Raw genomic sequence first — 23,351 nt, 5'->3', positions numbered from 1 at the left:
GTAAATTTATCTGAGATTAAGCCATTGGAGATGTTTGTTTGTTTGTTTGTTTGTAGAGACAGGGTCCTACTATGTTCCTGCTATGTTGCCCAGGCTGGTCTCAAACTCCTGGGCTCAAACAGTCTTCCTGCCTCAGCCTTCCAAAGTGCTGGGATTACAGGCATGTGCCACTGCACCTGGCCAAGATCTTTTCCTGTTCATTAGCATTATCACACATAGGTAGAAATAATGTATAATTCAATTTTAAGAATGTGCAAATTTCTCTTTGCTTTTGATATTTCAGCTTCATCAAACCCAGAAGTCATCAAGATAAATTCAATTCTAGATATAGTAACAAAAGTGGAAGACTATTATCTTAAAGGATATATTGTCGGGGCTATTCATCCTGTTATACAACCTGTGGGGCAGCGAAAACACCTACCTGCAAGTTACCTATACAGAGTGGTGCTCTCGCGCTTGAAATTAAGGTAAGCATGCTGTTCAAAAAAGAGGCAGGTGTGGGTGACAGTTCTCTTTGTCTAAAAGAAAAACAAAATTTTTGAATCAAGTGACAGAGAATAAAGGACACATGGGGTTTTAATTTAAAGCACATTTTCCAGCAGTGGAACCTGGATTGAAGCAAGGAAATTTTATACCTCTTTCCTTAAAACTCCTGATTGATTTTTGCTTCTCGCAGACAAATGTGTCCTAAGTGAGAATGTCAGTGAACAAAGGGAAAGCAAAATAGATTCCAGAGGCACCTGGAAGCTCCTGTAGCCACTTCAGCAGACGCAGGAGTAGCAGTGAGCTACAGATACTAACACTAGGCTAAAGAGCTGAGCAGACCTACCAAGTCCACTTTCACTAAGCTTTCTGACTGTCCTACATTGTTTTATTAATAGTGGCAACATAAACTGTCTCTACATTCTAAAACTTTTTTTTTTTCAACACAGAGTTTCGCTCTTGTTACCCAAGCTGGAGTGCAATGGCACCATCTCAGCTCACTGCAACCTCTGCCTCCCAGGTTCAAACGATTCTCCTGCCTCAGCCTCCCCAGTAGTTGAGATTACAGGCTTCTGACACCACAGCCAGCTAATTTTTTGTATTTTTAGTAGAGATGGGGTTTCACCATGTTGGCCAGGCTAGTCTCGAACTCCTGACCTCAGGTGATTCACCCACCTCGGCCTCCCAAAGTCCTGGGATTCCAGGTGTGAGCCACTGTGCCCGGCCCATTCTAAAACTGTTAATAACAGAAAGGCCTACTATGACAAGTTCTCACAAATTGGACAGACCTCCTGTTAACCTTTCTCCAAAATCTAATTGAAAAGCTAACCATTGCAGTGTTTTTTATTTTAATAGCTACTTTTCCAAACAATACTGCAACCATTTTTGCCAGCCTAGATTGTGAATTTGATAGTTTTCATGGTCAAATACTGTTGTTCTTTCCAATGAAGAATAAAAATAACCAAATATCTTAGATTAACACATTTAATATTTTTTTTACACAGCCTTTCAACTAATATGTCACTTAATGACAGGGATGCATTCTAAGAAGTGTATCCTCAGGCTGTTTTGTCATTGTGTGAACATCATAGAGTGTACTTACACAAACCTGGATGGTACAGCCTACTATGCGCCTAGGCTAGATGGTCTAGCCTATTGCTCTGAGGATACAAACCTGTACAGTCTGTTACCGATTGAATACTGTAAGCAATGGTAACACAATAATAAGTATTTGTGTGGCTAAACATACCTAAAGATAGAAAAGGTACAGTAAAAATATGTTACTCTATAATCTTATGGGACCACCGCTGTATATGCAGTCCATTGTTGAGAGAAACATCATTATGCAGTGCATGACTGTATATCTAAACCATCCTAAAGACCAGGGGGAAAACTATGTTTTCTCTTTATCGTGATGGATCAACAACAATCACTTTAAGAGAGGGCTAAGCAGAGAAGGAAAAAATGAAATTAGAGGAAAACTAAGAAAATAGGAAAATTTCAAAAAACAAGAAAGGGCCTTAAAAAATTCCAGGTGTGATTTTAAGGAACACTATCTCCCATGGAGTAATTGCCTACTTTAACATGTCTGGCAGGGTGTGTACAGGCTTCAGCTTTCACTAGAATATGAAGCCTCATCAGATGTTTACTAGTTCAAGCATTACTAAGCAAACATGACATTTTTGCACAGTAGTAATGCTTATGTCCTAATTACAAATCTTTTCAACCATGTGTGAATTATCTTTTCTGCTTTTAAGATTACTTCAGACAGACTTAGCAGTACCCTGGCAAGGCTAAGAATAAGCAAAGAAAAAAGATCAGAAAAGAAGAAAAAGGGAAAAGGGCAATATTTATTGGCATTTAAATGGAATTTTTACTTCTGCTTTTGTTCGATAAGATATAACAACAATCTAAAATTATTTCTTATAACTTTTATTAAACCTACAGACATGAAGCTTTTCTTTCTAAATTACAATTTAAATTAATAGCGGTTTAAATTAAGGAAATTTGAGTTAGTAGAAGTTATTGTGTTTTTCTGGTATTTTTAATAAGAAGATAACCATCAGGCTTGAAATAACAAAAAATTATTACCTTGACCCTGTTGGTGAGTTGCTCACTCATTTTCACTGAGCATATTAGCTGAAAAACAACAATTGGCCTCCAACCATGAACACGTTTCCTCTGTTACAGCCCAAAGAATTCGGCAGCACCCAGTGGACAAAGACGCCCAAGGCTTGTGATTGAGGAATGTCCCCTAACTTCTGAGGCACAAACAAATGACACAGCAAAAGAACTGATAGAAAAGGTACTAAACATATGCATTTTTTCATGGGATATTGAGAAACATTTGGTATTTCATCTTCATCAATTTCCTTTTTCACCCTAAAAAGAATAAGGAAATGACAGGCAACTTTTCTACCAGAATTTAAAACATATCGAAGTACTTGTGCCAAATTGTAAAGAGTTTAAAACAGAAATACAGTCCAGCGAAACAAAATGGACAATCAGAACTAAATTTAACCAAATATAAGAAGTTTAGCCGGGCGCGGTGGCTCAAGCCTGTAATCCCAGCACTTTGGGAGGCCGAGACGGGTGGATCACCAGGTCAGGAGATCGAGACCATCCTGGCTAACACGGTGAAACCCCGTCTCTACTAAAAAATACAAAAAACTAGCCGGGCGAGGTGGCGGGCGCCTATAGTCCCAGCTACTCGGGAGGCTGAGGCAGGAGAATGGCGTGAACCCGGGAGGCGGAGCTTGCAGTGAGCCGAGATCCGGCCACTGCACTCCAGCCTGGGCGACAGAGCGAGACTCCGTCTCAAAAAAAAAAAAAAAAAAAAAAAAGAAGTTTAATGACAAACCTGATGAAATAAAATAGAGGAACAACCATTATTTAAGGAAGACTGTTGGGAAAGTAGGCAGTCGTTCTGCAGAGAATAAATTCCACAGTTCAGATGAGATAAAGAGGTAATTTTTTAATATAAAAAAAAGAAAACAGGAAGAGTAAATATATTCAATGAATAGATTAAGGAGTTTGAGTATATAAATATAAGTTAACTGTACTAGGAAAACTAAGCTTAAAAAAGAAGAATCAAAGAGAAATCAGCAACAGACATGTCCTATGGAGCTTCATTTTCAAAATATACATTACAGGAAAGGAATACAAATCCATGAAAGTAATATGCAGTCTTAAGTGGACAGAGACCATGGACAGCAAATGTAAAAGAAAGAAACATCAATAATTAGAAGACAGTTGGTAACAGGTTCAACCTAATAATGTTTAATGTTAATAAAACCTGAGAACCAATACCTCACCAGTATTAAACTGGGAAATTTAATTAAAATCCAGTATTGCAAAGCTTTAAGACAAGTTAAGGCCAGGTGTGGTGGCTCACACCTATAATCCCAACACTTTGGGAGGCCGAGGCAGGAGGATCACTTAAGGCCAGGAGTTCCAAGACCAGCCTAGGCAACATAGCAAGACCTCCAACTCTACAAAAACTGAAAGAAAAAAAAATCAGCTGGACGTGGTGGCACATGCCTGTAGTACCATGTACTCAGGAGGGTAAGACAGGAGGATCACCTGAGCCCAGAAGTGAGCCTGCAGTGAGCTGTGATCAAGTCACTAAAATCCAGCCTGGGTGACTGAGCAGGACTCTATCTCTAATAATAATAATAATAATAATAATAATAACAACAACAACAACAAAGAAAAGCTAACATTCATAGTACAACTGGCATTGTAACAAATTAATGCAGTATTCTTTAATATCTCTTTAGTAAGAAGAATCATAAATCCTGTTTTGCCTTTTGTTGTTGTTGTTGTTAAAGAAAATAGGCTGGAATATAGTGGCACAATCATAGCTCACTGCAGTCTCCGACTCTTGAACTCAAGCAATTCTCCTGCCTTAGCCACCCTGGTAGCTGGGATTGTAGGCATGGACACCATGCCCAACCAATTTTTTTATTTTGTAAAGACAGGAGTCTGTGTTGCCCAGGCTACTCTTAAACTCCTGGGCTCAAGCGATCCTACTGCCGTGGCCTCCCAAAGTGCCGGGATTATAGGTGTGAGCCACCACGCCTGGCCATAAATCCCATTTTATTTTTTAATCCCCTCCTTAGGAACTGATTGTAAGAAAATAATTGAAAAGGAGAAAAAAACATTTTTATACAAAGATATTTAATCAACAGTGAATAAGGGTCCAAATTCTCAATAACTGGAAGACTTTGAAAGAGACAACGATGGATTAATATAATAGAATATTTTATAGGCATTAAACATGACAACTATATTGACTGTCAAGAGAGAAAAGTCTATACAATATAACTTAATTGAAACTTAAATGAAAAGTTAAATGCTATATGTATATTGATTAAAACAAAAAAGTTGTACATTCATAAATACTCTAAATTGATGGGATTTTATGGTGAAAGGTGTTTCTTTTCCATTGCATTGACATATTTATAAGGTTTTACTTTTTATTTAAATACATACAGCTAAAATCTAAGGCATTTCTTTTCAGGTAAGAAACTGAAATGTGTTCACTTTTTTCTCTAGTTTTTTCCAAGCATTAAATACCATGTATGTAATATCTGTGGTTTGGGGATAGCCAGTTATAGTTGCTAATGATTATTTCCCATTTAGGTACAAAGTCACTAATCAATAAGGGTTTTTAGGAATAGTCTTTGAGACTAAATTTTATTAACAAACTACATATATTGTTTATTGGTACTATTCTGGGAAATTTTTTTCTGGTAATAAATCCACGCCAGCAAATTTCTTTTGAAAACAAAAATGTAGCTGCTAATTTAGTCTTAATAGATCACCATCAGAGCCCTTGTTTTGCATTTGACTTCCTGGACACAGTTAAAGATCTATTTAAACAGGAAAGTACTGTTATTTCAGCAATTCGAGTAACGGGGTTATTTCATTAAGAGAAAAGCTTCAGGAAACTAGCACATGAAATATTTGAGCATTGCTCCTGGTAAGAACAAGAGCCTGAGATGAATTGCCAAATATTTTTGAGCAGCTGCCTTGTGTAAAGAGTTGGTTGTTGAACAGCTAACTTTTAAGTCAAGTTCTAACATTATACCAGTGTTCACTCTAATTTTAAAATTAGGTTTACAAGTATTTTTCTCAGAATTTTAAACTAAAAATAACATTTTAAAAATATCAATCCTCCAACTTAAAAAATGGGGAAAAAAATACTATATTTCTTACCAGTCCTTTCCAGATAAAATTTCCTAGTAATAGAAAAAAGCTTTTCTGCATCTTTTCACTCAAATCGACTAATAAGACCTAGAGGAAGCACTGGCGACAAATTCACCCATTTCTACCTGCAGAATGCCATATCTCTATCCCTCCCTCTTCTTCTCTCCCAGGACAATTGATATAAAGGAAAACTAGTGGTTGTTTTAAATTGTTATAATCTCAATATGTTAATTCATAGGAACAAATGATATTTCACCAGCCCTAGTCCTTTGTCCTAGCTCCACACACCCACACTCTCCCCGCTCTCAGAATTCTCCTGCCTCACAAGCTGGAGCTGAGTGAACTAAGTTGCCCCCATTGACTGGGCATTGCTCTCTGTTCTGCCCCAGTTCTTCCTGGCTTTTCTCATTCCATTTCATTCTGATTCTAAATGTTTGCATTTGCAACCTCCATCATAATTCTTTCTTCTCCTCCCAGGTAGCATTTACAATATTTAATTTAAATGTTTAAAACAGTAGCCATATAAAAAAATTGCTATTTCTTCATTTAACTAATTTAACAAGTACTTATAGAGCACCTATGAATACAAAACACTGCAATACAAAGAAGAATAAGACATAGTCCCCTATGTCAGCCTTCAAAGGAGCTGCCAGTTGAACACATGAAGAAGACAAATAGAACAAAGAAACGAAGTAAAAGCAGAGAGGAACATGCCTTAGGTTTTTGGCTGTTACATTTAAACAAAAGCTAAATGTTACAGATATGTCAATGGGAAAAGTGCTAAATGTAAAAATAAGCATTCTTAAGTTCTCGAAATTATTTCACTGGTATTATATTATATTATATGCTTCAGAATCCTATTCTTTAATTGGTAGGATTAAATCTAATCCTATGTATTTGGCCCAGATGGGAGACAATAATATAAAGACGTAAGCCGATCAGAAAGCTTTGTAAGAGTAGTGGTATGAATTGGGCTTATGCTTTATACCTACACATTTGTCAAGCATCAGTCTTTTAACATTTTTCTTTGTTACCATCAAATAAACAAAACTAAAACCTATTCCAAGAAATCCCTAAAAATAACATTACCAAATACATCTTCATTAACAAAGAAAAGCTTTATTAATTTAAAAGCAAAATACATATAGTTTTATATACATATAGTTTATAGTTAACTAATTTAACAAGTACTTATAGAGCACCTGTGAGTACAAAACACTGCAATACAAAGAAGAATAAGACATAGTCCTCTATGTCAGCCTTCAAAGGAGCTGCCAGTTGAACACATGAAGAAGACAAATAGAACAAAGACTCTTTTAATTAATTTAATTAAATTTAAAAGCAAAATACATATAGTTTTGCTTTTAAACTAATAAAGCTCTTCTTTGTTAATGAAGATGTATTTGGTAATGTTATTTTTAGGGATTTCCTGGAATAGGTTTTAATTTTGCTCCAACTGGAGACATCATTGTTAAATGGTCTGCAAAAATCATGCTACAGAATTATTAGTTCTTCCCAAACAGTGGCCCTTCAGAGAAAAATAATTCCTGTTTTCATAATTTATAAAGTATGTTTGGTTCTGTTTGAAGGTCATGATGATCATGTGGCATGGTCTTGGGGGCAGTGCTATTTTACAGGTGATTCATTAGTTTATGAATGAGTCTTTTGTTACTGGTCAGGTTACTCCATCTTCTAGTGGATTTCCTCAATAAGCCTAAAAGTTAATTGATAAAGTAATCAATGAAAATAGAGTTTATATTTTGTTCTGCCATCTCTTTTTAAATATCAGATTAATGTCGCTGCTAAAAGAGGAATGAAATTTGTTGGATTCATATCACAGCATTATTCTCCATCTAAATTCTGCAATGGAGCCAACCATGGTGGAGATATAGAATCAATGCTACATGTGAGACACGGTTCAGATGAAAACTGCAGAAGTTGGAATGAAGGGACATTAAGTGGGCAATCATCTGAAAGTGGAATTGAGGAAGAACTTCATCATGAAAGTGGACACTATCAAATGGAACAAAATGGCAGCCCTAGTTCCTCTAAATCAAGAAAGGAAGAAGGTAATAGACAAGATTAGTAGAAAGAGAATATACTACAGTTTAGATTAAGCAAAATAAGTTTTTGAGGTTTTCTTTTAGAAATATGAGGCAAAGTAAATTGCTAAAGATTCTAATGACTAAATGAACTAATACAAACTTGTCATGATTTTTAAAAATTATTACAGCCAGCAATAAGGCATGGCAGTTTTTTAGACAGTTGTTTCTGGCAGCACATACAATGCCATCCACATAATGAAACTTTGTGTTGAAGATTGGTTTCTATTTAGTCATCCAAAACTCCCTTGTAAATTGGAGGCTGTACATGTGTACCAAATAAGTGAGTCTATTAAGTCTAAAAAGCTGTTCTGATTTATGTTTGTACTAATAAACAGCGTGTGAGAATTTTCATTTTGGCCTTTCCCATTTCATGGATGGTTTTCACCTTTGAAATTAATTGGCTTTCTTTGATCATCAACTAGAATGTGAAACTGGCACATCACGATGAAACAATTAATATAACAATAGTGCCTGCATCCTAAAATAACTTTGAACAACAGTTGTATTCTTCTGTGCCAGCTAGCAAGTCTTCCCAAGAAATTGAGAGTATTTTATTCACGCATTTGGGACTGTTCAAAATTTTCTGATACCTTTGTGGGCATGCTTTTAAAAAGCACTATCAGAGAAAAGCAAAGGCTACGTATACCTTAGCATTAACAACATGGGCTCTGGAATCAGATACCTCAATTTCTTTATAAAAAGGGGTAATAGTAAGAACTCCCTCATTGGGTTGTTGTGGGAAGTAAATAAGAAATATCTACAAAGTGTTTGACCCAGTGCCTGGTACAGAATAAGCTCTATATTAACTGCTATTAACTGATCCTTCAGTCGGTGTTGGCACTGGAGGAGCACGCCTTGGTGTCAGGCTTTCTGGGTTATGTTTTGATGTGCTTAGCATCCTATACATAGCAGAGATTCATTTAGCCACATAAGCTCCACCTCCTGAAGAAATAACTGGGAGCATTTACCAACTTAGATCTCACCCGTCTCCACCACCATCACCACTGCCCTCCTCTTTTCTCACTCATTCCCTAACTAACAATGTCCCTGAGTTTTTTGCAATGTAAAAATTATAGGAATGTGTATTAGTCTGTTCTCATGCTGCAAATAAATACCTGAGACTGGGTAATTTATAAAGGAAAGAGGTTTAATTGACTCATAGTCCAGCATGGCTGAAGAGGCCTTGGGAAACTGACAATCATGGCAGAAGGGAAAGCAAACATGTCCTTCTTCACGTGGTGGCAGGAGAGAGAAGAATGAAAGCCCAGCAAAGGGGGAAGCCCCTTATAAAACCGTCAGATTTATAGAACAGGATGGGGGAAACCACCCCCATAACTCAACTGTCACTATCTGATCCCTCCCACAACATGTGGGGATTATGGGAACTACAATTCAGGATGAGATTTGGGTGGGGACACAGCCAAACCATATCAGAATGTAATAGTGAACAAGAGGTATGGGAATTACGGTCAGAGAGGTATTCACTATCTTCCACCCATTCCTACCTTTACACTCCATGTGAGTTCCCACCCTTACTTTGAGCAAATCAGATGTCTATTTCTATTTCTTTAAGTTCTAAATCCAATATAGTACTTAATGTAACTGTAAATCTTTAGATTCTCTCTCTCAGTATTTTTAAACTACATACTTCTCAATAACTTTTCTGTAGTAGTGGTTCTTAATTAGAAGAGGGAGAATGGGGGTAGCAAGAATTCACAAAAGACCTCTTTGAGTATCTGGTGAAATCCATGAAATCCAGATACTTTTGTCTGTCATACAGGTGATGTTAAACTTCCTAAAACACAAACATAGGTGTGGATCCATTGACCCCACGTTAAGAATTTGCCAATTCCTAGTAAAGCAGAAGATATGATCCAGCATTTCCATGTCTGTTCTAGAGTCACTCTCACACGTGTCCAAGAAGATATAAAGTTTGTAATAACAAAAAAACTGGAAATAATGCATATGTCCACCAAAAGGAGACTAGACCATTGGCATACTATGTAGCAGTTAAAATAAATGAATAAGATCTATATGGTTATTTACATTTTAAAGGCATGTCGAACAAAAAGTCAATTCATATCTACAGTAGAATACCACTTTAAAAAAAATTTTCAAACTGTAAAATGTTACATATCATTTATGGGTTTATTAGTGTGTATTAAAAGATTAAAAGCTTGAATGAGAATGATAAACACCAACTTCATTATAGTACTTATTTCTAGAGAATAGAATTAGAGGATACTACATAGTAGCCTCAACTGTATCCAATTCTCATTTCTTTGAAAAAATACTCTGAAGCAAATATAGCATAATATTGACATTTGATTAAGCTGAGTGCTTGTTTGTATGCTTGGAATATCTCATGATTACTGAAAAAAATTAGGAATCTTTGATCAACAAAATTATAATTTTCCCTTTTTTTCTCCTTCTGAATGTCTAGCCTCAGACAACAAACTGTATACAGTCTTCAATGTTTTTGATGATGATTCAACCTCCTTGGCCTATCAGGAAGGCATCCTGTCAATGAAAGTAACAAGAAAAGGATCAGTCATTAGTACGCTTGATGCTGATTGGCTGGAGTTAACTACCTTTTATTATAAACAAGGCTTGTCTTTAATTGATTCTTTTGTATTCTGGGAAACATCTAAAGGTAAGTTTTATGTTAATGATATTTTATATCTGAAGAATTTGAACTTGTATCAAAATCAGTGAAAATGTTTTTACCTCTCAAGTTCTATGGCTGAAAGGACAGATATCATTCCTAAGGAAATAAATTCCAGCTGTTACACAGATATGTAGCTTTAATTTAAAAGCTTAAAGCTCCTTCAGCGCAATGGACACTTAAGGAGGGTGGGCAGAATTATAACATAAAATGTTAGCTGTTGGGTTGTAATTGGGAAACCACCGTGTGATTGACTAGGAGAATTTTCCAAATAAGATGTACTATAATAGTCCAAATGAGAAGTTTATGATGGCATTTCATGGTTACTATTCATATTTATTACATTATCCCAATTTTGAACGCTATCTACCATGTTTATAGTCAGTCTATACCTGATTCTTTCTATAATTTGTATAGAAAAGTCATCTTTGGTTTAGAAAGTGACGTTGGCTTTGTTCTTATTTCTGTTTTCACCTTGTCTTTCATCCCTCTCTAGCCTTTCTCATTTAGTTACAATGGAGTATGTAATTATTTGTGTCTATCACGAAAACAAAGAGAAACTATAACATATTATCAAAAATGACTTTCTAGGAAATTTTTTTCAGAGATGAGTGTTAAAAAAAGAAAAAGAAAAGGTAGTAATGACACTAGAAAAATGCATTAGGAAAGGTGAAGGTTATGAAATCCAGGATAATTAGGAACTCAACTCTGTGAGGTTAGAGGAAAGAATTAAGAGCCAATAAGATCTCCCTGTACCTTACTACTGTTAAATCAGCCTAGTATTACCTTAACTGCTCCAACTAAAGACTTTGGATGATATTTTAAATTATCAGGAGTCATGTTCCAATAGGCCCTTTTAACTAGCAGTATTAAGGACCAAACCCATTGGAGCACCCCAGTAATACAACACCTTGCAGAGTGCTTGGCACATAGCAGGTGCTTAATAAATATTTCTTAGTATTTTTCAGTAGGCCAGGCACCGTGGCTCACACCTGTAATCCCAGCACTTTGGGAGGCCAAGGCAGGCAGATTGCTTAAGTCCAGGAGTTCGAGACTAGCCTGGGCAATATGGCAAAACCTCATCTCTACAAATAATGCAAAAAGTTAGTCAGGCATGGTGGCAGCCACCTGTATTCCCAGCTACCCAGAAGGCTGATGTGGGAGGATCACCTGAGCCCAGGGAGGTCAAGGCTGCAGTGAGCTGTGATTGTACCCACAACATTCTAGCCTGGGTGACAGAGTAAGACCCTGTCTCAAAAAAAAAAAAAAATATATATATATATATATATATATGTATATATATGTGTGTGTGTATAAATTAAAAATATTTCTTAGTATTTTTTGGTTATTGGAAGCTTCTTCCACTTGGTCTTTTATTTTATTTTATTTTTTATTATACTTTAGGTTCTAGGGTACATGTGCACAATGTGCAGGTTTGTTACATATGTATACATGTGTTGGTGTACTGCACCCATCAAATCGTCATTTTACATTAGGTATTTCTCCTAATGCTATCCCTCCCCCTTCCCCCCGCCCCAAGACAGGCCCCAGTGTATGTGATGTTCCCTGCCCTGTGTCCAAGTGATCTCACTGTTCAATTCCCACCTATGAGTGAGAACATGTGGTGTTTGGTTTTCTGTCCTTGCAATAGTTTGCTCAGAATGATGGTTTCCAGCTTCATCCATGTCCCTATAAAGGACACGAACTCATCCTTTTTTATGGCTGCATAGTATTCCATGGTATATATGTGCCACATTTTCTTAATCCAGTCTATCATTGATGGACATTTGGGTTGGTTCCAAGTCTTTGCTATTGTGAACAGTGCCACAATAAACATACGTGTGCATGTGTCTTTATAGCAGCATGATTTATAATCCTTTGGGTATATACCCAGTAATGGGATGGCTGGGTCAAATGGCATTTCTAGTTCTAGGTCCTTGACGAATCGCCACACTGTCTTCCACAATGGTTGAACTAGTTTACAGTCCCATCCACTTGGTCTTTTATAATAACAGCAAAGTTTCATAGGAAAAACATGGGCTTTAGAATCAGACCAAGGTTTAAATCCTATGTCTTCTACTTATTAGTTGTGTCATCTTGGGAAGTTAGTTGAGCTCACTGAGTCTCAGTTTCTTAAAGAGGAATAAAAATACTCCTACTTTTTATTGTTGTGATGATGTAATAAGATATAATAAAATAAAGTGACTTCCAGAATGCCTAGCCTACAGTCAGAGTTCATTTTCTGGTGTTAGTTTTCTTTCCTGCCACTTGTTATGTGCAATTACAGTACTTTTAGTGTGGATCATCTATTTAGAGGTTGGTTTGTGCTTCATAATCTCTCTCTCTCTCACTCTCTCTCTCTCTTTCTCTTTCTCTCCTGTTTCTCTTCTCTCCAAAAAGTTTAGTTGAAGCCACTTCGAATTTTGGTGTGTGACTTACTGCTGAACAGAAAAACAAAACATACGCTTTTCGCAATCTCTCTCAGGCATCCCTGCCTTGGGTCTTGCCTGATGAGAATAAAATTAGCCACAGCAGTTGCCAGCCAGGCTCTGTGTGGCTTTTGTTCTTAAAGCCTCAGAATCTATTTAGAGAGCCCCAGGGTGACTCCCTCTCAGCAGCTCGTGGGGCGGAGCGGGGTCACGGAGGGGGGTGCAGAATCTTCCCCTCTCAGCAGCCCTGGAATGTCTCATTAGACATTTGACATTGCAGGCTATGGCAAGCCCCTCACGAGCCACATCAGTCTGCGGGGTCTGTCACCTGGGCACGTCATTTGGGACTTTCCTGGGAGTACACAGGGAAGTTGCCGAGGGGAAATTGTGACCAAGAGCTGTGTCACTGTGCGAAGCAAGTCAGAGGAAGCAGGGCTGAATTGGTCGCTTTGTTTTGGTATGTTTGATGCCTGACATCTAAAGCACATGGGGAGGGCGGTAGGGGCAGACAATGCATATTTTCTTTGGTCTTGCTTCTATCCTCTTCCAAAATACTGTAAGAAGTTAGCCCACCATGAGGAATGGGAGAACAAAACCAGACAGCGCTCAGAAATTTAAATATATTACCCCACAAATCACATTGAATAAAATACCTCCCTCCAGAAACACAGAGGTGGGGGACCAATGTTTACAAAGTTTTCTACTTCAGCAGTCAGAGTGTAAAAGTTGTAAGATCTGTGAAATTCCTTCTCAGGGTCCCTCCACGCTCACTCTAACAGCCTTTCCTGCTGTGAAGCACACCCTGGGACACACACACACAATAACCCTCAAGGTGCCTACACTTCACCAGCCTCCAAATGCCCCACCACCCCCGGAGCACAGTCTTTCCCCACCTTAGGATACCACATCTTAAGGCTACATTTTGATTTTTTAAGAATTCTTTTCAGACTTCACTTGTTACTCATTTCAATCTTTCCACTCCTGTAAAAATGTTTGTGTGGCACTAGTGGAGGAGAGGTAGCACAATGAAGAGTGGGGATGGAGTAATAACACTGAAACTCATTCCATATATGCCAGGTCCCATGCCAGGCACTGGGTTTATAATACTCTTCCCTACTCGCAAGGTGCTAGCCGTGTGGCATCGGGCAGACAGGCAGTGAAAATGTCAAAACAAATGTATCTAATTTCAAAACTAAGAAAATTGTGTGACATGACCGTAGAGGATATTATGGTGAGAGTACCAGGGAAGAACCCACTTAAAGAGGCGGTCAGAAGATCCCCTCTGAGAAGGCAGCAATCACACTGAGACTGGGCAGCTGGAGAGGAGCAGACCTGTGAGAACCAGATGTACGCCATTATAGGCCGGAGAAACACATCTAAAGGTACAAAGACCTTAGGGCAGAGAAGAGGAACTGGGAAACAGTCTGTGTTTCTGGAGCAAGGCAAGCAAGAGTATGGCTCTGGACACAGTGGAAGAGGTAGGCAACAGGCAGTCCCTACAGGGTCCTAAACAGGAAGAATGCAACGACAGCAGCTAACACCTATTTTGCACTTGCTCTACACCAGCATCGTGCTAAGCATTTTGCATTCATTAACTCATTTAGTCCCCACAGCAACCTGTGAGGTAAAGATGATTGTGGCCAGGCACGGTGGCTCACGCCTGTAATCCCAGCACTTTGGGAGGTTGAGGGGGGCAGATCACGAGGTCAGGAGCTTGAGACCAGCCTGGCCAACATGGTGAAACCCCTCTCTACTAAAAATACAAAAAATTAGTTGGGTGTGGTGGCATGCACCTGCAATCCCAGCTACTCAGGAGACTGAGGCAAGAGAATCATTTGAACCAGGAGACAGAGTTTGCAGTGAGCCAAGATCACGCCACTGCACTCCAGCCTGGGCGACAGTGCAAGACTCCGTCTCAAAAAAAAAAGGAATATATATATATATATATACTTTATTTATTTATTTGTAGATGGGGTCTCACTGTCACCCAGACTGGAGTGCAAGGGCACAATCATAGTTCACTGGCCTTGAACTCCTGGGCTGAGGCCATCCTCCCACCTCAGACTCAGTAACCAGGACTCCATGCATACCACCACGCCCAGCTAATTTTTAAAATTTTTTTGTAGAGATGGTCTCACTTTGCTGCCCTGCTTGGTCCCAAACTCCTGGCTTCAAGTGATCCTCCAGCCTTGGCCTCCCAAAGTGCTGGGATTCCAGGCATGAGCCGTCGTGCCAGGCCATGCTTATTCTCCTTGTACATATGAAGGAACTGAAGCACAGAGATTTTACATAAGGTGCCTGCATTCACACAACTGGAAAGTGGTGGAGCCACCTAGATGGAGTGTGTGCTTTTACCAAGATACTTATTCCAATTCATTCATTAAAGATTTAAAGAGGGAGTCATGATCTCATTTGCATTTTTTAAAGAATTTCTAGCCAGGTGCGGTGGCTCTCGCTTGTAATCTCAGCACTTTGGGAAGCCGAGGCAGGCGGATCACCTGAAGTCAGGAGTTCAAGACCAGCCTGGCCAACATGGAAAAACCCTGTCTCTATTAGAAATGCAAAAATTAGCCGGGCATGGTGGGCGCCTGTAGTTCCAGCTACTCAGGAAGCTGAGGCAGGAGAATCTCCTGAACCTGGGAGGTGGAGGTTGCAGTGAGCCGAGATCACACCACTGCACTGCACTCCAGCCTGGGCAACAGAGTGAGACTCCATTTCAAAAAAAGAAGAAAGGAAAGGAAAAGAGAGGAGAGAAAAGGGAGGGGAGGGGAGGGGACAGGAGGGGATGGGAGGGGAGGAGAGGAGAGGAGAGGAGAGGAGAGGAACTTATTTGCCCTCATTATGAGAAATGGATCACAGAGGTCAAGAGTGGAAGTGTGGTGGGGAGGCTATTAAGAGGCTGTTGCAGTGGTCCCTGAGAGATGATGGTGGCGATGGAAAGAAGTCGATAGGCTAAGATTCTTTTTAGAGTTACCATACCTGCCTGCCCTCTACTTCAAAGATGCTCCTGGGCCCAACTCTGGGCAGCTGAATACCAAAAATGGCATGGGAACCAAAAATACTACAATGGAGTGTTACCTCTCTGCACCTTTACAAGAATGTCAATGTCATGTCCTGCTAAAAGACAAGACATGTCCAGAAAAGTAAACCATTCTCTGGGAGCCCTTCAAACATGTGCTTTTCAAACCAGGGTTCGAGTACCCTCAGGAGATGCAGCCTTGTGCCAAGGAGTACACAAGTTCACAAGTTTGCAGAATATAACTCTTCCTGGAGTGTCAATATTACTTTAAGACTGAGTGGCTTTTATGTAAGATGAATATATTTGAAAAGAATGGGCCAGCACAGTGGCTCATGCCTGTAGCCCCAGTACTTTGGGAGGCCGAGGTGGGAGAATCCCTGGAGGCCTGGAGCTTGAGACCAGCCTGATGGTAGAGGGTCTTGCCTCTGTGTTGATAGCGGCTGACTGATCAGGGTGGTGGTTGCTGAAGGCTGGGGTGGCTGTAGCAATTTCTAATTTAATTTTTTTCTCTTTTGGCATGGAGTCTCGCCCAGTCGCCCAGGCTGGAGCACAATGATGTGATCTCAGCTCACTGCAACCTCCGCCTCCCGGGTTCAAGCAATCCTCCCACCTTGGCCTCTTGGGTAGCTGGGACCAAGCAAGGTATGCACCACCACGCTGGCTATTTTTTTAGAGACAGGGTCTTACTATGTTGCCCAGGCTGGTCTTGAACTCCTGAGCTCAAGTGATCCACCTGCCTCAGCCTCCCAAAGTGCTGGGATTACAGCATGAGCTACTGTGCCTGGTCAGCTGTGGCAATTTCTTAAAATAATACAATGAAATTTGCTGCATCAATTGGCTCTTTCTTTCACGAAAGATTTCTCTCTAGCATATGATGCTGTTTGATGGCATTTTAACCACAGTAGAACTTCTTTCAAAATCGGAGTCAATCCTCTCAAACCCTCCCTCCAACTGCTTTATCACCTAAGTTTACGTAATATTCTAAATCCTTCATTGTCATTTCAACAGTGTTCACAGCATCTTCACCAGGAGTAGATTCCATTTTAAGAAACCACTTTCTAGGCTGGGCACAGTGGCTTACCCTTGTAATCCCAGCACTTTGGGAGGCCGAGGCAGGAGGATCACTTGAGGTCAGGAATTCGAGACCACCCTGGCCAACATGGTAAAACTCTATCTCTACTAAAAATACAAAGACCAGCCTGACGAACATGGTGAAACCCTGTCTCTACTAAAAATACAAAATTAGCCAGACATAGTGACACACCTGTAATTCCAGCTACTCAGGAGGCTGAGGCAGGAGAATTGCTTGAACCTTTGATTGATCTAGGCAGAGGTTGCAGTGAGCCAATATCATGCCATTGCACTGCAGCCTGGGCAACAAAAGCAAAACTCGGTCTCAAAAATAAATAAATAAATAATAAATAAATAAAAATGCAAAAATTAGCTGTGCATGGTGGTGCATGCCTGCATTCCCAGCTACTCAAGAGGCTGAAGCACAAGAATCACTTGAACCTGGGAAGTGGAGGTTGCAGTGAGCCGAGATCGTGCCACTGCACTCCAGCCTGGGCAACAGAGTGAGACTCCATCTCAAAAAAACAACAACAAAAAAAGTAAGAACCCACTTTCTTTCTTTGCTCATCCATAAGAAGCAACTCCTCATCCATTCAGGCTTTACTACGAGATTGCAGCAATTTAGTCCCATCTTTAGGCTCCACTTCTAATTCTAGCTCTATTTTCACCACATGAACCCCTCAAAGTCATCCATGAAAACTGGAGTCAACCTCTTTCAAACTCCTGTTCATGTTGATATTTTGACCTCCTCCCATGAATCATAAATGTTCTTAATGGTATCTAGAATAGTGAATCCTCTCCAGAAGGTTTTAATTTATTTTGCCCAGATCCATCAGAGGAATTACTATCCATGGCAGCTATAGCCTTACAAAATGTATTCCTTAAATAGATGACTTGAAAGTCAAAATGGCTCCTTGATCCATGGGCTGCAGAATGGATGTTGTGTTAGTAGGCATGAAAACATTAATCTTCTTCCTTCCTAGTAGCGGGGACTCTGAGAAAGCGCGCCTGTTCCGCGACCGTCACGCACCTCCCCTCCGCCTGGCGCCATGTACCGCTGCCTGGGCGAGGCGCTGCTGCTGTACCGGGCCGGGCCCGCAGCGCTGGGCTCAGCGGCCGCAGACTCCGCCGCGTTGCTGGGCCAGGCCCGGGGACAGCCCGCCGCCGCCCCGCAGCCGGGGCTCGCATTGGCGCCCGGCGCCACTACAGCGAGGCGGTGGCCGACCGCGAGGGCGACCCCAACTTCTTCAAGATGGTGGAGGACTTCTTCGACCGCGGCGCCAGCATCGTGGAGGACAAGCTGGTGGAGGACCTGAGAACCCGTGAGAGCGAGGAGCAGAAGCGGAACCGGGTGCGCGGCATCCTGCGGATCATCAAGCCCTGCATCCAAGTGCTGAGTCTCTCCTTCCCCATCCGGCGCAACGACCGCTCCTGGGAGGTCATCGAAGGCTGCCGAGCCCAGCACAGCCAGCACCGCACGCCCTGCAGGGGAGGTATCTGTTACAGCACTGATGAGAGTGTAGATGAAGTAAAAGCTTTGGCTTCTCTGATGACATACAAGTGTGCAGTGGTTGATGTGCCATTTGGGGCTGCTAAAGCTGGTGTTAAGATCAATCCCAAGAACTATACCGATAATGAATTGGAAAAGATCACAAGGAGGCTCACCATGGAGCTAGCAAAGAAGGGCTGTATTGGTCCTGGCATTGATGTGCCTGCCCCAGACATGAGCAAAGGTGAGGGGGAGATGTCCTAGATCGCTGATACCTATGCCAGCACCAAAGGGCACTATGACATTAATGCACACGCCTGTGTTACTGGTAAACCCATCAGCCAAGGGGGAATCCATGGACGCATCTCTGCTACTGGCCGTGGTGTCTTCCGTGAGATTGAAAACTTCTTCAATGAAGCTTCTTACATGAGCATTTTAGGAATGACACCAGGGTTTGGAGATAAAACATTTGTTGTTCAGGGATTTGGTAATGTGGGCCTACATTCCATGAGATATTTACATCGTTTTGGTGCTAAATGTATTGCTGTTGGTGAGTCTGATGGGAGCATGTGGAATCCAGATGGTATTGACCCAAAGGAACTGGAAGACTTCAAATTGCAACATGGGTCCATTCTGGGCTTCCCCAGGGTAAAGCCCTATGAAGGAAGCATCTTGGAGGCCAACTGTGACATACTGATTCCAGCTGCCAGTGAGAAGCCGTTGACCAAATCCAATGCACCCAGAGTCAAAGCCAAGATCATTGCTGAAGGTGCCAATGGGCCAACAACTCCAGAAACTGACAAGATCTTCCTGGAGAGAAACATTGTGGTTATTCCAGATCTCTACTTGAATGCTGGAGGAGTGACAGTATCTTACTTTGAGTGGCTGAAGAATCTGAATCATGTCAGCTATGGCCATTTGACCTTCAAATATGAAAGGGATTCTAACTACAACTTGCTCATGTCTGTTCAAAAGAGTTTAGAAGGAAAATTTGGAAAGCATGGTGGAACTGTTCCCATTGTATCCACAGCAGAGATCCAAGACAGGATATCGGGTGCATCTGAGAAAGACATCGTGCACTCTGGCTTAGCATACACAATGGAGCGTTCTACCAGGCAAATTATGTGCACAGTCATGAAGTATAACTAACCTGGGATTGGACCGGAGAATAGCTGCCTATGTCAATGCCATTGAGAAAGTCTTCAAAGTGTACAATGAAGCTGGTATGACCTTCACATAGATGGATCGTGGCTGACTTCCTCACTGCCCTCTTCACCTGTAACTTCTGCAGACCTATCACAAATTTACATGTAACCACAGAAATCCCTTTCCCTCCTGACATTAATAATGGATACCATTCTCAACAAGTCAGTCCAAATCAGCCCCTTAAGGAGAAAGAAATTAAGGTTAGGGGATCATGTACAAGCTGAGTGTGAAAGTAGAAATCACCTACACCAGAGAGCCATTTTGGTATTTTGCCTTTAAATAAAGTCTCCTCCATCTGGCTGTGCAGCTTTGCTCTGTGGCTGTCCCCAACACAATCAGTGCTATTGCTGGGGAAGGGACAGTCAAGAGCAGTCAGTTGCTCACTTACGCTCTGGACGAGTGTGGGACACACTGTAACTGTAACCCATTTAAGAAGTAGGTGTGTGGCCTTTTCAGAAGGTGGCATGGTCCTCAAGTGAGTTCTTAGTGTTTTATATCAGCAAAATAACTCAATTTTGCAGGTTGCAAACAAATATAAAAACTGTTTCTGTTTATCAGTTTTATTCTTTTAGAATAAAATAAGTACATGCTGCTGTCATAAAATTGCTTTTAATCACTTAACAAGCCTAACCTTGACTCAAACAGTGAATGCCTATTAAAATAACAAATGAAAAAAACTAGTATTTTTCTATCATAAAACAGTGTCATTTATAGCTTATCAGTCATGTATTGCTGTTCAGCAGACATTAAAAGCCCTGTGGATAAATAAGTTATCTTCATACTTGCAAAATGGTGGAGGCTATTTTCATTAAAACTGTCAGAATTTGCTAACTATAATTATGACACCTAGTCCAAAGAATGCAGTAACCTTTTTATCATGTTAACTAATTGGTCTCTTTTGAAGATCTATGGTTGACTAATTAAACAATAATTCAAGTAGAGTGTCCCAGAAAAAAACCAGACTCCCTGTTTGGAGTCTGGCTGGCTCTCAGCATTGCCAATGGCCCTACTCACCTGACTTTGCGTCCTCTCCTTTTAGAGGCTTTGCATTCTGCACCCAGCTTCGTTAGCAGTGGGCTGAAAACAACCTTGGGTTGAGTGTTTCATTTGGGAGTTATTTGGTCAGGGCCTTTTGAACAGTAGTGTCCCCATGAAGTGCTAGATAATATATGTGTAAGAATCAGCTTTTTTTTCTTTTAACTATAGCACCCTTTCAGAAATTTCTAACTACTTCATAACTGCATGGCTTAACCTGGTGATAAAAGCAGTTATTAAAAGTCTATGTTTTCAAAAAAAAGAAAAGAAAAGAAAACATTAATCTTCTTGTATATCTTGATCGGAGCTCTTAGGTGATCAAGTACGTTGTCAATAAGCATAATATTTTGAAAGGTATCTTTTTTTCCAAGCAGTAGGTCTGAATAGTGGGCTTAAAATATTCAGTAAACCATACTATAAACAGATGTGCTGTCATCCAGGCTTTGTTTTCCATGTCTAGATCACAGGCAGAGTAGATTTAGCGTAATTCTTAAGGGCCCTAGGATTTTTAGAGTAGTAAATAAGCATTGGCTTCAACTTAAAGTCACCAGCTGCATTAGTCCCTAACAAGAGAGTTAACCTGTCCTATGAAGCTTTGAAGCCCGGCATTGACTCCCCCTCTCTAGCAATGAAAGTCCTGGATGACATCTTCCACTATAAGGTTGTTTTACTGACATTGAAAATCTGTAGTTTTAGGCCGGGCACGGTGGCTCACACCTGTAATCCCAACACTTTGGGAGACTGAGGCAGGTGGATAATTTGAGATCCGGAGTTCGAGACCAGCCTGGCTAACATGGTGAAACCCCATCTCTACTAAAAAAACAAAAATTAGCTGGGTGTGGTGGCATGCACCTGTAATCTCAGCTACTTGGAACACTGAGGCAGGAGAATCGCTTGAGCCTGGGGAGGTAGAGGTTGCAGTGAGCCGAGATCACGCCACCATACCCCAGCCTGAGTGAAAGAGTGAGACCCTGTCTCAAAATAAATAAATAAATAATAAATAAATAAAAATCTGTAATTTTGTGTAGCCACCTTTATCTATTCTCTTAGCTGGATCTTCTAGATAACTTGCTGTAGCTTCCACATCAGCACTTGCTCCTTCGCCTTGCAATTTTATGTTATAGAGACAGCTTCTTTCCTTAAACTTTATGAACCAACCTCTGTCGGCTTCCAACTTTTCTTCCACAGCTTCCTCACCTCTCTCAGCCTTCATAGAATGGAATAGAGTTAGGATCTTGCTCTGGATTAGACTTTGGCTTAAGGGACTGCTTGTGGCTGGTTTGATCTTCTATCCAAACCATTAAAACTGTCTCCATATCATCAAGAATTCTGTTTTGCTTTCTTATCATTCATTCACTTTTATTTTCCTTCAAGAACTTTTCCCTTACATTCACAACTTGGCTAACTGACACAAGAGGCCTACTTCACTGCCTGTCTCAGCTTTGACATGTCTTCCTCACTAAGCTTAATAATGATTCCCAGCTTTCGATTTAAAATAAGAAACTTGTGACTCTTCTTTTCACTTGAACACCTAGAGGCTGTTTCAGAGTTATTCATTGGCCTAATTTCAGGGAATGGGGGGCTCAAGGAGAGGGACAGAGATGGGGGGAGGGCCAGTCAGTGGAGCAGTCAGAACTCCCACAACATTTATCAATTAAATTCGCCGTTTTATATGGGCATGGTTCCCGGTGGCCCAAAACAATTACAATAGTAACATCAAAGATCATTGATCACAGACCACCATAACAGACAGAATAATAATGAAAACCATTGAAATATTGCAAGAATTATTAAAATGTGACACCAAGACATGAAGTGAGTACACACCTTTGGAAAAATGGCACTAATAGACTTGCTCAATGCAGGATTGCCACAAACCTTCAATTTGAAAAAAAAAAAACAATATCTGCAAAACAGTAAAGCAAAGCACAATAAAGCAAGGTAGGACTGTGCTAGTGTCTTCAAATACTGAGAGCAAGAAAACAGACCTGGAGCCACAAAGCCCAGAGTTTTCACATTACATAATCCCAAAGTAAAAAAGGAGGAGATTATAATTAACTGTGTAATTATCACAGCATACAACTAATTTTAAAACACATACCTCTAAAAGGGAACTTGGGGCATGTACAATTGTAAAGATGATCTAGTGATGCCCTAAACTTTCAATCAGAAACAGATTTGATTCCACTGGTCACTTTGGTGTGATGGTAAATAAGTACATTTAAAGGAAATGAAATATATACGGTAATTAGAAAACCAATTTGAACTAGGAAACTAAACTTTACTGGTTTTTTTGTTTGTTTTTCATTTTTCTTTTTGTTTTCTTTTGTTTTTGAGATGGAGTCTTGCTCTGTCATCCAGGCTGACGTGCAATGGCACGATCTCGGCTCACCGCAATATCTGCCTCCCAGGTTCAAGTGATTCTCCTGCCTCTACTTCCCAAGTAGCCAGGATTACAGGCATGCGCCACCATGCCCAGCTAATTTTGTATTTTCAGTAGATATGGGGTTTCTCCATGTTGGTCAGGCTGGTCTCGAACTCCTGACCTCAGGTGATCTGCCTGCCTCGGCCTCCCAAAGTGTTGGGATTACAGGAGTGAGCCACTGCGCCCAGCCTACTGGGTTCTTGGGAACCACTC

At 40.4% G+C, this 23,351-nt stretch overlaps 2 protein-coding genes across 3 annotated transcripts in view; both read left to right on the top strand.

The window, feature by feature from the left end:
* RFTN2 (raftlin family member 2) overlaps positions 1-23,351 on the top strand; it is a 94,424-nt gene that overhangs the window by 29,552 nt on the left and 41,521 nt on the right. For both annotated transcript variants that reach the window (XM_025405282.1, XM_025405283.1), the window contains 4 exons: positions 284-467; positions 2,674-2,788; positions 7,484-7,763; positions 10,243-10,452. In XM_025405282.1, the coding sequence (XP_025261067.1) occupies positions 284-467; positions 2,674-2,788; positions 7,484-7,763; positions 10,243-10,452 (789 nt within the window). The remainder of the gene's footprint in view (positions 1-283; positions 468-2,673; positions 2,789-7,483; positions 7,764-10,242; positions 10,453-23,351) is intronic.
* On the top strand, positions 18,033-19,712 carry LOC112636542 (glutamate dehydrogenase 1, mitochondrial-like). The gene is given in 3 exon segments (XM_025405281.1): positions 18,033-18,174; positions 18,177-19,618; positions 19,620-19,712. Coding segments are annotated over 3 exon segments (1,677 nt in total).

The sequence above is a fragment of the Theropithecus gelada genome, chromosome 12, assembly GCF_003255815.1.
Source record: "Theropithecus gelada isolate Dixy chromosome 12, Tgel_1.0, whole genome shotgun sequence".
In the NCBI taxonomy this organism is placed as follows: Eukaryota; Metazoa; Chordata; class Mammalia; order Primates; family Cercopithecidae; genus Theropithecus; species Theropithecus gelada.
This window is presented reverse-complemented; position numbering and strand designations above follow the sequence as displayed.